The sequence below is a fragment of the Chamaea fasciata genome, unplaced genomic scaffold, assembly GCF_029207755.1.
Source record: "Chamaea fasciata isolate MVZ Bird 193981 ecotype frontalis unplaced genomic scaffold, bChaFas1.0.hap1 SCAF_1, whole genome shotgun sequence".
NCBI lineage: Eukaryota > Metazoa > Chordata > Aves > Passeriformes > Sylviidae > Chamaea > Chamaea fasciata.
In genome coordinates this window covers 113,205,374-113,221,658 of record NW_027094086.1, presented here as the reverse complement: position 1 = coordinate 113,221,658, position 16,285 = coordinate 113,205,374, and the positions used below count along the sequence as shown (strand labels likewise).

Sequence of the window (16,285 nt, the reverse complement as noted above, 5' to 3'; positions counted from 1 at the left end):
CCAATTTGTTAGTATTTCTAGATTTGTAGTTCCTGTTTCTATCTCAAAGTGTGCTTGGCCCGGAGATCTTTATTCTCTCACTGAGATTTGCAATGATTATTCAGAACTTTAGCTTAGCCTAAACATGTATATATTCTACTTAGGGTTCGCTTGAAATCCTTTGAATAGCAGCAGCCTGGTTTGTGCAGAGAACAACTGAAAACACACTGTTATGATGAATTGTTTTTAATAATTTTATTTTTGTGATAGAGTTGTAAATCTTTTGCAGCACAAAAAGGAAAGATGGAGTAAAAAAAGAGAAAAAGAGGGAAGTTTGGAATTCAGCAGCTGTATGCAAAACTTTGTACTGACCTTCATGTAGTCTAAGGCCTGCCCTTTTCTTCTTATGTATGATCATGCTCACTTAAACTACCCCAGAAGTTTCTTTTGGTTTGGGGGATTAAATTCTCTAGGATTAGGAGCAGAGCTTTCTGAGTACAGGGCCCCCACCTTTGGAATTTGTTTTCCTTGATACTCTGCCAATGTCCAGCTCCAGTAATCTTCAGAGCACGTGGACAAATATTTGTATTTGGGTGAGTTTTTTTGTATTTTTTGGTGGTTTGACTTTGCTTTGAATTTTACTTTACAGTCCTCAAGATGGTAGATTGGGAATTGTTATTTTCTAACAGGATAATTTAGTATTACCTACCATGGGAAGTTTTCTATGTAATTTAGCAGTTGTTTTTATAAATGTGCACTGTAGTGCCTGAAAGAACAATATATTTATTTTCACTTTTATTTTGCCATTTTCCAACCTGTGATACTGGGAGTGCTTTGACTGAAAAGCTCTAGAGGACAGAAGTTTGTTCCTTGCATGTCTTCTTCTCTGTGGAAGGAAGGGGTGACTGTGCAGGTGGACAGACAGTGGGATGGCTTATCAGCTGTGTGGGCTCACTGCTTCGTTCTGGGCAATTCTGCCATCAAGTCCACCTTGGTACTTGTCCCACAGCCATTGTGGCTGTGCAACCCTCCCCTCCAAGTGCCTGTCTGTAGTTACTACTGCTTTTTGCTTAAGTGTCCAGAAGGTTTAAGGCTTTCTACCCTAAAACGTCGTCTTCCAATAAAGTCTATTGCAATGATTGCAAAGGGATGATTGTAAGTTGTCTGAAGTATTTGATTATAAAAGTTAATAGATATGGCTTGACTAATTATTTACCTCAATTTTAAACATTTATGCTGGTAATTTCAATAGAAAGGCTCCTCATTTGCACCAATCTGAGAAAACAGCAGGGACTGTAAATACTTGATGTGCTTTGAGAATAATACAAAAGGATTTTTAGAGATGTGTATTTTAAAAATACAGCTTGGGTGTGACAAAGACTTTTTTTCTCCATTGCAAGATTAACTCTTGCCCTTCATCTGAATACATTGTAGCAAAAAGAACTGTTCAGGTTCCCACAGTAACAATACTTTTGGGGATAACACAACCCAAGGCCAGGAATAAAAGGGTGTCATGAAGTACCTGATAGTCACCTGCTTCCCAAAATATCCTGGGACAGGTTCCCTCTTGGTGTAAAACAGACCAGCTTCTGCGGATGTGGCCTGGTATCTCTGCAGAGCGGGTAGTTGCTATTGGAGAGGTCAGTACATGCATCAGCCAGATTATGTATAGATCAGATCTTTTCACTGCAGGCTCTTAAGAGATGTTTCCAGTTAACTTCCAGAGCATCTGCTCCTCAGGACAATGTGGTGTTATATTTAGAAGTCCCGACTGGTCACCTGATGGTGTCCTGATTTAAGAACGACCAGGTCTGTGCTCACCATTCATCTCTTTGTAATGAAAAGGGGAATAGCTGAAGAGTTGGCTTGGCTCTGGCACCACTAAGGAAATTCTTGTTTTGGTATAAACCACTCTTAATGAGATTGCATTTTTCCCTATCATATCTGACTTCAGTCTGAGAAAGAAGATAACACAAAGAATAAAACAGTTGAGAGTGCACTGCGGTCACAACTGATTTAGCAGCTGATACGCGATTTTTTTTCTTTTTCTTTTCTTCTATCTGTGTTGATAAAATCGGAGAGCCAGTGGCTAGCACTGATTTAGATTTCCAGCCTGGATTTGTTCTTGTTTTTCTCCTTACTTCAGTTCTCCTTGTGCAGTGCTGCGTGGCGCTGGCAGCCTGAGAGAGAGGGAGCTCCAGTCACACGCATAGACTCAGACCGCTGAGAGGAGATTAACATCAAGGAGCCCACATTTGCAATAGCGGGTGGTGCTGGGGGGAGAGGCGAGGGGAAAATAAAATAAAAGCAACAATCGGGTAAATGCTCGTCTCTTCTCGCCACCAGCACCTTGCACAGGTCTGAAATCGCTTGTTTTGCTTTGCTGTATTGCGCTTGCCTGGGCTGTGGAGAGGGGAGGGGGAGGGGAGGAAGGGGGAGGTTTAACTTTTACTTGACATTACCGGGTTATTGTCACTTCCCCCGTGTTAAACCCCGGTGGTTTCCCCTCGCCCCCACCCCCTCCCCGGGCTCGGCTCCCTCCAGTTAACTTTGTTCAAAGGGCTGCAGCCGGGAGGGCTTGTCCGGGCCTGGGACACAGATAGCGTAAAGTAAATAACCACCACAATTAGGTTGGGGCCGGGAGTTGATCTTCGTGGCGAGAGATCTGCTTAGTTAGCGTTTGCTGTTTCGGGGCGATTGAAGGCCGCCGTGCCAAGGACACGCACACACACACACGCACACACACACACACACAGTCACTCTTACACACGCACGCTGGATACAAAAGTCTTGAGGATCTAAGGGAGAATTGCAGCCGCCGGATCGGTGCAGCAGCCGCGGCCAGAGCCATGCGTGTCACGGCCTCCTGAGGGGGGAAAAGGAAGGAAGGGAGGAAGGAGGAAAAAAAAAAGAGAGAGAGAGAGAAAGAAAGAAAGAAAGAAGGAAGGAAAAAAGAAAAGAGGGAGAAAGGAAAACAGAAGAAAGACGCGGGGTGGTGGAAAGTGTTTGCCTGCTTTTGTCTCGCAATACAGTGAACTGGAAGATGGAGATGGATGTTAAGGGAGTTTCTCCGTGCCCGGAGCCCATCCCCCCGGCGGCGGGGTCTGGCGGCTGCCCGCACCAGCGCCCGCACCACCGCGATGGGCAGCCCGCGGAGCCGGCCCCCGCCGCCGACAGCGGCCACCCGGAGCGGAGGCACGGCAGTGAGAAAGAGGACAAAAAGGTAGGTCCGCTCCGCCGCCGGCCGGCCGGCGCCGCGCCCGCCGGAGGGGCCGGCTGCCCGGGGCCGCGCTCGGCGGGGCGGGCGGGGCCGCTCCCGCTCCCGCTCCCCGCCGGCCCCGGGCGCGGGCAGCCCCGCGCCGCCCTTTGTCAGCGCGGCGGCGGGAGGCGGGGGGCCGGCGGCGGAGGTTGTCTGAGGACACGGGGGCGGCGGGGCGGGGAGGGGAGCGCGGAGCCGCCGCCGCCGGGCCCGGGGCGCCGGGCATTGTTCCGCCCGCCCGGCGGGAGCGGCCCAGGTGCCGCCGCCAAAGTTTAACCTCACTTCGAGGGGCCGCGGCCGGCGGGGCCGCCGCTCCCCTTCCCTTCCCTCCCCGCTCCTCGCCTCGACTGGCAGCCGGCGGCGAGGGGCGAGTCACTTGGGGGAAGGAGCCCGGGCGCTGTGTCCCTCCAGCCCTGCTGTGTCATTGCGGACCGGGGGACGGCTGCTCGCTGCCGAGTGAGAACATGCGGGTGACGGAGTTGAGCGAGAAATGGGTCAGATCGCACCCTTTGGTGCGGATGTGTCTGCTGCTGGGAGAATCAGAAAGTAGGGAGGATGGGATGGAAAAAGGTTGCCATTAAGATAATGTCAGCGGAGTGCATTGATCAGTGCTTTTGTCTGTGGGCACTGTCTTCATTTCCATTCATTTTTCTCGACATGGGTTTGCTAAACTGAAGCCGATGAATTCTTCTGTGTCCGTAGGTTTGTGACAGGCAGAGACTGATATATGTGTAAGTTTCATCGTAATTCGGTGATGGTTGCAAGGTGTGATCCGTGTGTGCTAGACTGTAAAACACATCCGTTTCTGTTTTATTGAAATCCGAGTAATTCTCTGAATGCACAGATACCCTCAAACAGATTACAATCCTAGAGTAATGTAAAAAAAGAAATGTTGGCATGTACTGGATTTGAGCCGTGTTTCTTCAACTAGTTTTACTATAGTTTGGTTTTGTTACAAATGTGTAAGAGAACAGTAACAGAATGAAGGAATGTAAGCGAGCAATGCAATAAATCAATGCAACAACTGTGTCACACCACATATTTGCATGACTAGAGCTCCAGTTGTCGTGAGAAAGACAAGGTATTTTTTAAAAACTGTATTTTAAATGTAGATTCCGAGTTTTCAGCATTTGCCTCCCACACTTTTAGGTTTGTTACTGTTCTGTAAAATCTGTGCTATTGTTTTAATTAAAAGAGGGTATTGACGCTGGATCATTTAAACAGGGCCTGTACAGTTTCAGAGGGTGGATGCAAGGGCTTTATTTTTAAAACGGTAACTGGTGGTTTACATATTGTGATAGATGAACGCAGAATTTCATCTCCTTTGAGTTTATGAATATTTAATTCTGTCGTGACTACATGTTACTGTACCTAGCTGAATGTTTTGTGTGTGTGTGTGTGTGTGTGTGATTGTTTCTAGGATCCCTTCCCTTGCACTGTGCTACTTACTAAACTTAAAATTATTTTATTTCAAAATAATCAAAATGTAGAGCCAAGACTACCATTTACATGTGACTTCATTTTGCCACTGCCTCAAGAATTTTAAAATGCTGCCATCAGCAGAATTCCATGCTCAATAATTACTTTCTGATGTGCCACAGAGTCTGTCTAATGTTTTACCAATCATGGACATGGGGAAGGCAAAGAAGGTGTGACTCAAGGTGAATGAACACCAAAGAAGGCCTGATTCTCTGTGGTGTGGCTAATTAATATGTTTAGATGTCTCAGGATTGCACAATTTTATTCTGTATCTGCCAGCATTTTCTGGACATGGAAACAAAAGTACTACCTTTTTTTTTATTTCTTGTTTTTTTGTTCTATCTATAGCCATGCTGAAGTACTGTGATATATTCCTCTTTTTTTAATTCCACTATTAGCTTTTCCAAGTTTGCCATTGCCAAGGTTGTTGCAATGACTAGCTTGTATTTTTGGGATGTGCTGTGATATTTCAAAGCTCCCTAAATGTATGTATCTTTTCTGGATGCTGTCCCAGGACAACCAGTACTTCTTATTAGTGCAGAACTATTTCAGATATCTGGTAAAGTACTGGCAACAGAAATGTGATGAGAAGAGGAAAACCCATCACAGCGATAGTACCAAGTCAGCTACAAAACCAAACTCAAGCATTTCTGGAAACATTGTCTAAGAACTTTCTAAATTGATTGAAATATCTGTACCATTGTTCTTTTGGCCCTTCTGTAAACTTCCTAGGCACACTGAAACATCCTGGAAGTGTAAGCACTCTATGTGGAAATTGTAAAGGGCATTAGAACCTGGATTCCTGACAATGTATAATTATGACTTAACTAAATGTTAAGATCTTGCAATGTCTCATGATTTCACTGTCAGATTTGCTTTTTGGGATCATGCTTCAGTTATCAAAAAATCTTATATTTAATCATTAAGCTTCGTTTCCAGTGGACTTAAAAAGACCTTTACTTCCATCTAAACGGAGCTGGGTCCAATTTATGTGCTAATAAAAGTATTTTTTGTCACCACCTCCAAAAGGAACATTGCTGAATTAACCAAAGCAAGCATTTTCCTAGGTCTGTGGAGTTTCAGTTGAAGAGACTACCATAGTCTCACTTATATGGATGTTGAAGGTTTTTTTGCCTGCTGTATATTAGGGTTTTTTATTTGTCGTTGAGCTTCAATAAAATTTTGAAACGTGTATAACTTGAAATATATCCCACTGTCTTCAGCTGGGATGCTGACATGCCAAAGTGTATGCTTAAGTGTTTTTTTGGAGGAAGACCTAGCTTACTTCTCATATATCTTTCTGTTGAAACCATCTCTGACTGATGTGTGAGAATAGAAATTATGAAGATTGACTTTATAATTTATTAAGTATACAGTACTTGGTGCTTTAAAGCCTTGTTGCTATTTGGGTGGGAGAAAATGAAGCACAAATAGTAGAGTGCAAGATTTAGAAAGCTAATAGGCTGACTCTATATGGATACTCTTTTGTTTTCTTAAAGCAAAACACATCAGAAAATATTTTCCAGCACTCCTACAATGTTTTCTGTTATTTTAGTTTAAAGCATATAGGTCTAATCCTATATACAGAAGCATGTTGACATTCTCCAGTATGGCAGAGTGAATGAGTGACTGGGGGAGAGAACAACCTGCAATCCTGGCTGTTCATTCCTGGCTGGAGGTGCAGCTGATGCCTGTGACAGGTTGTGTGGGTGGATTGTCACGCCATCTTGCCACTCCGTGACTTGGTGCCGAGACATCCAGGCCCCTAAATTGTACCAAGGATTCTTTCCAGCTTATCTTGGAATGATTGTATCTTTACAAGGATCAGCATACAGAGCACTTAGGGAGTAGAAGGCAGCTTTGCAATTCCTTTGCAGACTGGTGACTATGGGTGAGGTTTATCACAGCTCGCAGGTCAGGATGGGTAGAGTTTTCCCAGAGGTGGTACCCTGAGCCCTGTGTTAGGACTTTCAAGCCCTCAGCTACAGCCAGTCTATTACAGTGCTGCCATTTTCCAAAGCCCCCAAGTTCTCCAGAAGTTGGTCTGAGGTATGGGTTTGGTAATGTAACGTTTCATGCTGAGGAGGACTTTGGCATCTCTCTGGTACGCACAAATCATTTAGCACAAATGATCTACAAACACACGCAAAGCTTTCACTTTGTACTTACATTCCAGATGTAAAACCGTCTGTGAAATAGCTCCAAAGTGAAGAACTGCCTGTGTATTTACATGGAAAAGAGCACACCGAGGTTATAGCAAAGCCAGGCTTATGTGAGCTGGGTACATTGTATTCTGATTCACAACCAATTTGCCAGTGTTTGATGCAAGAGTTCTGAGGTGTTTTGTGGGCTTTTTTGTACGTTACTTCTCAGGATGCTCACCTGTGATAGCACTGTTTGATAATGGCACCCAAGTGTGAGCTTCTAGAGGGGAAAAGCTGCGTGCTTTGGGCAAAGGCACTTAATATTAACTTGGGGATTCTGTTCTGCTGTACACACGATCTGATCAGCAGTCTCTGAAAGCCTTCTGCTAGGGTATTTACAAGAATAGTGCTATCAACTATACAGTGCTTGTTCACTCGTCCTCCACAAGCAGTAGGTCAGAAATAGTGGAAGACTTCAGGGGAATTCCTTTTTTATAGTTTCTCTTATATATTTAGTTTTCTTTGATTTGGAAAGCCAAATATTACTATATATTTACATTTAGAGAGAGAAGGCTTAAGAAATGCAGTTTATGCTTGAAGCAGATGGTGGGGATTTTTTCAGGGGGTAGTTCACTCCAGTCTCAGATCAGATGTGCTTATCTTACCTTAGGCAGTTCCATTATGAGCAGAAGAGGAGTTGTCAACCACTGTCTTGTTTCCTGGAGATTTGATTGAGTTTTCTTTTGCCAGATAATCTGGACCCATCCCATTGAGCAATGAGCAGTTAAGAACCAAAAGCTGAAACTGAAATCAGTAATGGATATGAGGAGCTGGTATGGGGTGTGTGGGATGAAGAAAGCAGAAATAGATAGCACTACTGGTTGCTGATGGTAGCAGCTTCTCCTGATAATGGTGTAAAATGCACCTTGAATTAGTTGGAGTTTCCAAGTACTGAAGGCTTTGTGCCAAGTGTATCATGGGCTGTGGTTCTGCCAAGATGTAATGCAGGCATGAATAGTCAAGGTCAGGCCATTGTCTGCATAGATAGACAAATTCTTCACTACACAGACATGGCAGAAAATTATTCTTGTGGCTGTTGCTGTTCTGAGAGTTTGATGTCAGACTGAAATTCAAGTGTATGCTTAAAGTGAGGACAGAGCTGGAGAATAATGTGTCTTTGTCTAAGTCATTGCTAAGATTCCAGAAATCATTCCCCAACCCAGCAACGTCAACTCTGTCTTTTTCAGATCCACTCTTAAGAACTTGTTCTTCACTTTTAAGCTGTTCCTGTTTGTGCTGGGGGCCATCATGATATTGGTAATGATTTGCATAGTTCTGGTTCTTCCTGATGAAATGGTCTGAAAAAAAGTCGGCATCCTGTTTTTTCAGAGTTCCCAGAGCCTGGTAGCTGCCTGGGTGGTGAGCCTGACCCAAAGCCACAGACCCAGGACATTCTGAGTCACTCATATTCAGATATTTGTCTTGCGCATTTCCAGATCACAGCTCTGGGGCAAGCTAACTCATGACAGTATGGGGAGACTCCTGGACACGTGTTCCTGGAATGGCTGCCCAAAACCAGAGTGCCTGGCAGGTGCCTCTAGAAGGGAGGTTTTAGTCCTTTGTATTGCTGATGTGGGCAGCAAAGCTATTAATCTTGTCATTAACCTGTTTCGATGAGCAAGACCCAAGAGCCATCTGCTTTGAGGAGACTAAGTAAAAAATTCAGATAAAAAGCAAATCAAAAAAAGGAAATTCACTATGAACTGAAAGCCTTGCTTTGCAGGCAAGTCTACTTCTGCATTTTGATGCATTTCATGTACTCTGCCTCACTCTTCTCTTCTAGTGAGAGAATGAATCCTTAGATGAACCTAGGATTGTGCCTCTGTTACAAAATTAAGCAGAAGCAAAGAAGAGAGAGAAAGAGAGAAACTGTTAATATCTGAAGGCAAGAATAACAAACTCATGTTCATCAGAGAATCCAAAAGGAGACAAGATATTGGGAACCAGACCTCATCATTTTCATATCTCCAAAATTACTTTTTGTCTCGTATTCTGGGAATTCCTTTTACTGCAGGACCGGCAGGTCAAGGGAGGTGATTCTCCCCCTCTGCTCCACTCTTGTGCACCCCAACTGGAGCACTGCATCCTCCTCTGGTACCCCAGCATAAGGAGGACGTGGAGTTGCTGGACTGGGTCCAGAAGAGGCTACGAAGATGATCAGAGGGCTGGAGCACCTCTCTGATGGAGACAGGCTGAGGGAGCTGGGGCTGTTCAGTCTGGAGAAGAGAAAACTCTGGAGACCCTACAGCAGCCTTCCAGTATGTAAAGGGGGCCTACAGGAGAGCTGGAGAGGGACAAGGGCATGGAATGATAGGACAAGGGGGAAGGCTTTAAACTGGAAGAGATAATTCTTACTTAGGCATTAAGAATAAATTCTTTACTGTGTGGGTGGTGAGGCACCTGGAAGAGGTTGCCCAGAGGAGTTGAAGTGGATGCCCCATGCCTGGCTGGGTGAGGTTTTAAGCAACCCAGTATAGTGGAAAGTGTCCCTATCCATGGCAAGGGGTTTGGAACGACATGGTTTTTAAGGCCCCTTCCAACACAAACTGCAATAAGATTCTATGATTCTATGATATGGGAAAAAAATCTTACCTTAGGTAGATGTCAACAGTAGGACAACATTATTCTTTTACTAAATACAAAACACAGCACTGTACCATACACTGAGAAGAAAATTAACTGCATCCCAGAATCCGGAATGTGGAGATTGTGGGTTTTATGTTAAAGCATGAAGTTGGAGAGTGAGGAATTGACTTGTGTGATTTGCCTGTATCTGTTAAAACAACACACATGGCAGTGCATATGAATGATTCTTCAAAATTTTAACCAATACTGAGATTTCTGAAAGAAGAATATGCTATTTAAAATAGTTGTCCTCTCAAATAAATTGTATGAGAAATGTTTTGGTGAAATCTACCAGTCTTACAGCTGTTTAAATTTTTTATCCAACTGATCAATAAGTGGATGAAGCTTGAAAAGGTGATCACACTCTGACTAGTTCCTGGGGTAAACATAAACATTCATTGTAATAGAAAGATTTCATGAAAAGTAAATAATGCTTAGAGTTAATACAAACTGCTTAGAGTTAATACAAAGTGAAATTAAGTGCATATGTAGTTGATTAGGTAACAAATCCAGGGACATAAACAATGAACATCATGGGTGGGAGCTGAACAATGCTCTTGAATCATCGGCAACACAACCACAAGTTTTGAACGCAGAAGACACAGAACTGACTCTCTGGCTAACGGCAATTTTGTCTTGGCTGCAGAAGGGTTGTGAGGATTCCTACTTGGAGGAAGACACAGCACTGAAAAGGGCTTTGTTACTTCCTCTTGAGCAGTTGGGACATTGCCTTGACTCAGATGTAGTGGTATGTGTTCATGCCTATGTGCCGAGACTGGAAAGCAGTCCTATTCAGGACTGTATATGACAGCTCAGAGCTTGGCCAGCGCATGGCATATCCTTCCCACTTAAGTAGAGCTTGTTCTCAAAAGCCCAGTATTCACAGGAGCTCCTGGCCAAGAGCTGAGTGCCAGCTTGTAACAAATCTGAGGCTTCAAACAATGGATAATCAATGAAGCTAGAGACGAACAATACCCATGTTGTTGCATGCTATTCCCAGTGTTTTCCTTGATGCTCGCAGTGTTTTTAGACCATCTCTATCTGTGGTAAAAACTTACTGTGTTGTGCTGAATCCTTACAGCACAGCAATTTTTACTAGACTGAGGTTTCAGTTTACTTAATTGCCTGAGCTAAGAGAGACGTACAGTTACTGATGTGTGTAGTGGTTCAGTTTTTATTTGGTTCCATATTTTGTTGTTCTCTGCCTGGCTGTAGCCATGCTGCTCATATAGTGACTGGGATTATTTCCCAGCACCTTGCACTAGGTGGATTTTTGTACTGACTAGCTGCCAGTAGTACTTGTCCGGCAGTGGTATAAAAAGTTGCGGAGTCTCAGTAGAGTTATTGTTTTCTAGCATCTTGTCTCTGAAAATACCCAAATAGTAAAGAAAATGGGACTACAGCTGCAAATGGGAAAAGTAACAACAGGACCACTGATAATAGTTTCCATAAAAGTAGGGATCAGATCAGGTTTTAGTGTGATGTTTAAATGTGTAGAAGAAAAAAAAATGGATGTGAAAGGCAGTGCAGGTGTTAGTATTCTACAGTAGTTCCTTTCCTTCCTTACTGTCATCCTTTCTGTGTGGCTCTGAAATTCTCTTCCACCTATAACAAAAATTTCTGGTTTATTTCAATTCCCCACATTGCATTCTGAGATATAGGGGCAGTATTTATTGTTTCAGGAACTCTAGTAACCACTGCATCTTAACTGGGATAAAACAAGACAACATTTGGCTCATAGTATGGACAAGGCCAGTCATGTATAAAATTTGTTAGTCAGCCATGATCTACTAGAAAAAGAGCAATTCTTCCATGCCTAATGACTTCTTCCATGTGTTTAAATACAGCTGTTATTTTCATTATATATTATATGAAGACCAATCTTGTTTCAGAATAGGAATAGTTTCCTTGGCTGAAAAGCAAGTGTTGGGTGAACAAAAATTGCAGACCCAAGCCACAAAGCTTTGTTAATGCACTTAGTGTTCCTGGGCTTTGGAGTTCATTCCGTGGAACACCTTGTCCTATGGTTAGAGTTTATTGTCTCCAGAAAGCCATTTAACACAAGTTATTCAAAGTGATAATGTGATCAGCAAGTGCAGGGAAAATAAAGGTAATATTCCCCCCTTAAGTTCTAGACCATCTGCAAAGGATTCTGATAATTGATTGGAGAATGAAATTAAAATACTGTGGAAGCCATGCCTGTTCCATCAGCACAGTCTGTGTTAATTGATTTCAACAAGTGCCTTAAGCACCACTGACATCTCTTTTTTGCTATTACCTAGTGATGATTTTATCACTGAGGTTATTACTGAGTCTGTACTGATTTTTAGGAGGCCATAGCAGAAAATCTGGTTTTGGATCCAAATGAACATACTCAAGGGCTTCCTAGAAAGGGCGTTAAAGGACTACTATCTACTAAAGATAATTTTTATGGCTATTGTATGTATTAGCAATTTTGTATTCAGTGTAGTGTAAATAAATAGACATTGTGCTTTTCTGTGGATTCAAAAAAAGTGCTTTATTGCCTTGAGGTAGTTACTGTGTCAATTAGACATGACATGGGAAGGACAACTACAAGTCCTCAGAGATGGGCAGGTGGGCATGCTGTGTGGGGATAGGTTGTGAAAAACTTACACTCTTCAGGTAAATTAAGAGTGAGAGGGAGTGATGTGGAGGGGCAAGAGAGGGAGTAGCTGGAAAGCTAATTGGAAGCAGCAACTTTTGAGTAGGGCTAGAAGAGAGAAGTTTTTAAGGTTTGTGTTTTGAGGCAAAAGAGCTTTATGAAGTGTGCACTGGGTCCATGTGGAGTTAAGGAGGCACACAGTAGAATTCCACAGCGTTTGCAGAACGCCTTCTGAGGCTTCACAGACATTATACAGTGCCCTGGTTAGCCTTGTTAACTTTATTGAGTGTGCTTCGAGGACATGCAGACTTTCAAAGTATGTAGAAACCACTTTTAATAATTAATTGGCTTACTCTCTGCCACCTATTGTTTCATATCTAATAAAAGGCAACAGCAAGTCATTGCCAAAGGAAACAGATACAATAATATTTAGGTTGGTTTGGGTTGAGATATGACAGGCTAAAAAGGATCTCCCCAAAGATCTTGGAACTTAAGTAATCCCCATTTTTTGTCCTGTCTTATTTCTCCCATGACTATCATAGGATGTGCTCTTAAACTAAATTTTCCCTGATCTAGTAAGTGGTTTAGGGAAGATCAGTCCATTTTTAGAGTGCTTCTATATGAACTAATTTATAACTGGAAGCATGTTTCAACCTTTCTGTGTCAGGGACATGCTGAAATTTCCAAGTGATAAAATGACTTTTTCCTTAAGCGGACCAGCCATCATCCACATTATCATCTACATCCCTGCATACATGATGTGGCACAGGAATTGACACATCATTATCAGATGGCTGTTAAAGATGGATGCAGGGAAATGGTGAGGTTGCTGGCGTGGCCTCAAAGACAGACATCCACACATGTTCTGTAGTCTCTTCAGTGCACGTAGTTAAAGGGTGCCTGTTGTACGCTTGAGGAAATTTTTGCTTAAACAGAGAACATTTAAGTTTGGAGGAGGCCATGAATAGTTTCCAAAGGGAGAAGGGGGAAGCAGCAAGCTTAGAGGGAAGGAAAGCCATGCAAGATTTTCAAGAGACCAAGAGGAGCAAGGCAGCAACAAAGAGTCAGACTTCATCTGCCTCCCACACTAGGGAGGTGGCTAATGCAGTGTCACGTGCTGTTGTGGTCTTATCCAAAGCATAGTTCTATTAGACATTAAAATGGGATCCAAAGGTGCCATTTCTTGAACTCGTCAAGAGGACACACCCTGTGCAGAAGATAAATAATTGATGGATCCATTCAGAGAGAGGCCATGTGGAGGTTAGAGCATCAGAGGTGATCAAGTTCAATGTGTCTCAGGGAATCTTTATAAGAAGGGTTACACCACAGGACTGTCATGAGATAATCACCCAGATCAGCATCAAAACTGGGATCATCGTGTGCTGGGAAACGCTGCTCAGGGCAGGAAAAAGGCTCTGAGCTCTCTGGTCTGCTCTCTGCTCTGCATGTTCTGCCTCTTGGTAAGATTCAACAACTTTCTCTCTTTAGGCAGTGTTTCACAGTCATATGCTTTTGCATGCTGCTGCACACAGAACAGTTACTGAGGTCTTCCTAACTGTTAAAATGATGCAGTCGCACTTGTACTTAACTGCTGCTGTTTTAGAGTCAGACTTAGCTCCTCACAGCAGGTTATCTGTTTGGTCACACTATCGTGTTGACTGTGGCTTTATTCCCAGTAGCCAGAACTACCCATACTGGCCACATTTGTCTGCAGATTGAAGCAAAGCCTGTGGAAAGGCGTCATTCTGCAACATCAGTCTGCATTTCACAAGTGACTGTGCTTGTTACTTATGATCATATCGTGACACGTCATGCATCCACATCTGATGGTAGTAACTGGAAGAGGCTAGATAGGAAAGTCAGAAAACCATAGATAACAAGTGCTTATGTATTATGTACTGTGTGATATTGAAAACTAGGAGCAGGAAGACACAGTGACACAATGGTTAACAGGGGCCTGAAGCATTAGTCTTTTATTTGCTCATAGAGATGTCTTGTTCCTCACCTACACAAAGGAAAATTATAGATGAATCTGTCATAGGTAGAACTTTTTGCCATTTTTGAGACACAGGTCAGAGCAGTTACACCTGTTGACACACAGTTCTGTGGTATCAATAGTCTCAGCGTGCAGTGTGGTCCTTGTTTTGTCGTACGTCTGTGGCAGAGACTGTTACAGCTACCCAGAACACTGTGAGAAGTACAGAAGTTCAGCAGCCAGGGTCAGGGACTCTGAAACATGGTGTGGAAATCACTGCAGAGAATTTAAAAGGTGAGCTACCAAATGAAAAGTACAGAAACGCACTGTGCCCCAAGCTACTCTGTGCACAAACAGAAGTGTATGTGTTGTGCAGAGTAAAGGCAGAAAATATTGAGTTCTTATTCCAACCAACACTTGTTATGTTATTGTGGTGCATAAAATAATGGGGGAGAAGCATATATACAGCAGTGAGGCAAAAATAATAAAACTCATGTGTAAAAGTCAAACCAACGTAAAATGCATAAATGCAACAATGGGATTTAGTGATAAATTTTAAAGGCTAAGTTACGGAAAAGAAGAACAGGCAGTTCATCTTTTTCCCTCAGTTAGCAAGAATGTGGGAATGGGACCTGCTTGTATGGCAGGTCACTGCTTGATCTGTAGGATCTGGAGGCACATTCTCCATAGGTAAAATACTATTCCAGTACTCCGTTTGTGCAGCTGGTGCTGGATGCCAATGCAATACTGGCCAGAGAGAGGGACAAAGTCTTACCTCTCACACCTGTAGTCTGTTACTATCCTTTCTTCTGATCTCCTTCCAAACCAGTGCCAGGGTGTGCTGGCAGTGCTCCTGTGGGCTCAGCAACAGAAAACTGAGACCACGCCCTTGCCATGAGTATTACTGTACCTCTCTGACAGCATTTTAGCATCAGCCCAGATGTGTGAGGATCAAAAGGACTAGTAAATGATGAAATTTAAAAAGCGCAGGGTTTGGAAAAGTGCTTCTAGTATTCTAACAACATCTTTAAAGCTGAGATCTAATATTTGACTTCATAGTAGGCTAAAGACAAATTCTGTGTGCTACTAGCAAAGGAATTTCACCACGTTTTTCACAGGCATGTTATATTTTACTGGCTTAAAATGATTTATGACCAAGTAAAACTTGTTCCGAGTAGAAACTATGCAGGATGAAGTGGAGAGGTACAGATTGTCAAAAAATAATCTAGAGGAAGGTGTATTAGCTGGTTCAGATGGGGTCAGATGTTCATTGTCACTTCTCTAACAGCTTTCATTACAGAATTCTTACCTTTACACACTTAGGAGAATGACATTCTTTAGTATCAGTGGGAAATTGAAACTCACTTCTGTTTTTCAGAGCAGTAAGAGAATTGTTTTGAGCAGTAAAATTTTGGGAGTAATTTCCACATTTGAAGAAAAAGGAAGGAACATGGACAGGTCTCATTTTCAAATAAATCTGAAGGTTTGAAGTTTACTAAAATAACAATTTTACTGAATGTGCATAGTCCAAATCTTACTCTGTTCCACACAAAACCCTCTAGAAAGTGCCTTGATGAGATTTTGTTTGGGATTAGGAATTATCCTTTCTTGGAGCAGGAGAATGCTGTAAATCTTCTATGTTGTTCCTGTATGATTCTGTGCTGGAAAATGCTTTGATGCTTTTTCAAATGAAATGGCATCTACAGAGAGTTTTCAGATGCTCTCAAACTCCAGAAGTTGATACAAATTACCTGACAATTGTCTAAAGTGAACACAACTATAAGTAAAACCACAGTCTTGCATACCTGCATGATCAGATCTTGGAATTCTGAGGTTTGAGTGAGAAGCACCATTTTATTTTTGTAATTAAACAGTGCTACTACAACAAAACTTGTACACTTACATGTTCATGTAGCACTAAGTATAATATTTCAACAGTGTAATATTGCAGACCCTACCATATCAAAAACAATCTTAGAGCTCAGGAACACCAGTGTGCTGGGGATCTGATACCTAATCTGAATCTATTTTTGGTAATAGATAGTTGATATAAAGTGTTAGTGTAATAACTGAACAGTGGTTTGAAGCACCTTAAGAAGGAAATATATTTTGAAGTGAAAACTGTTGGCTAACTTGCATTT

At 42.7% G+C, this 16,285-nt stretch overlaps 1 protein-coding gene across 4 annotated transcripts in view; it reads left to right on the top strand.

Moving 5' to 3' along the window:
- Positions 1-2,936: 2,936 nt before the first annotated feature.
- Positions 2,937-16,285, top strand: part of RBMS3 (RNA binding motif single stranded interacting protein 3) — a 703,903-nt gene continuing 690,554 nt past the window's right edge. For all 4 annotated transcript variants that reach the window (XM_066194111.1, XM_066194121.1, XM_066194132.1 and 1 more), the window contains exon 1: positions 2,937-3,202. In XM_066194111.1, the coding sequence (XP_066050208.1) occupies positions 3,023-3,202 (180 nt within the window). In that variant the 5' untranslated portion in view covers positions 2,937-3,022. The remainder of the gene's footprint in view (positions 3,203-16,285) is intronic.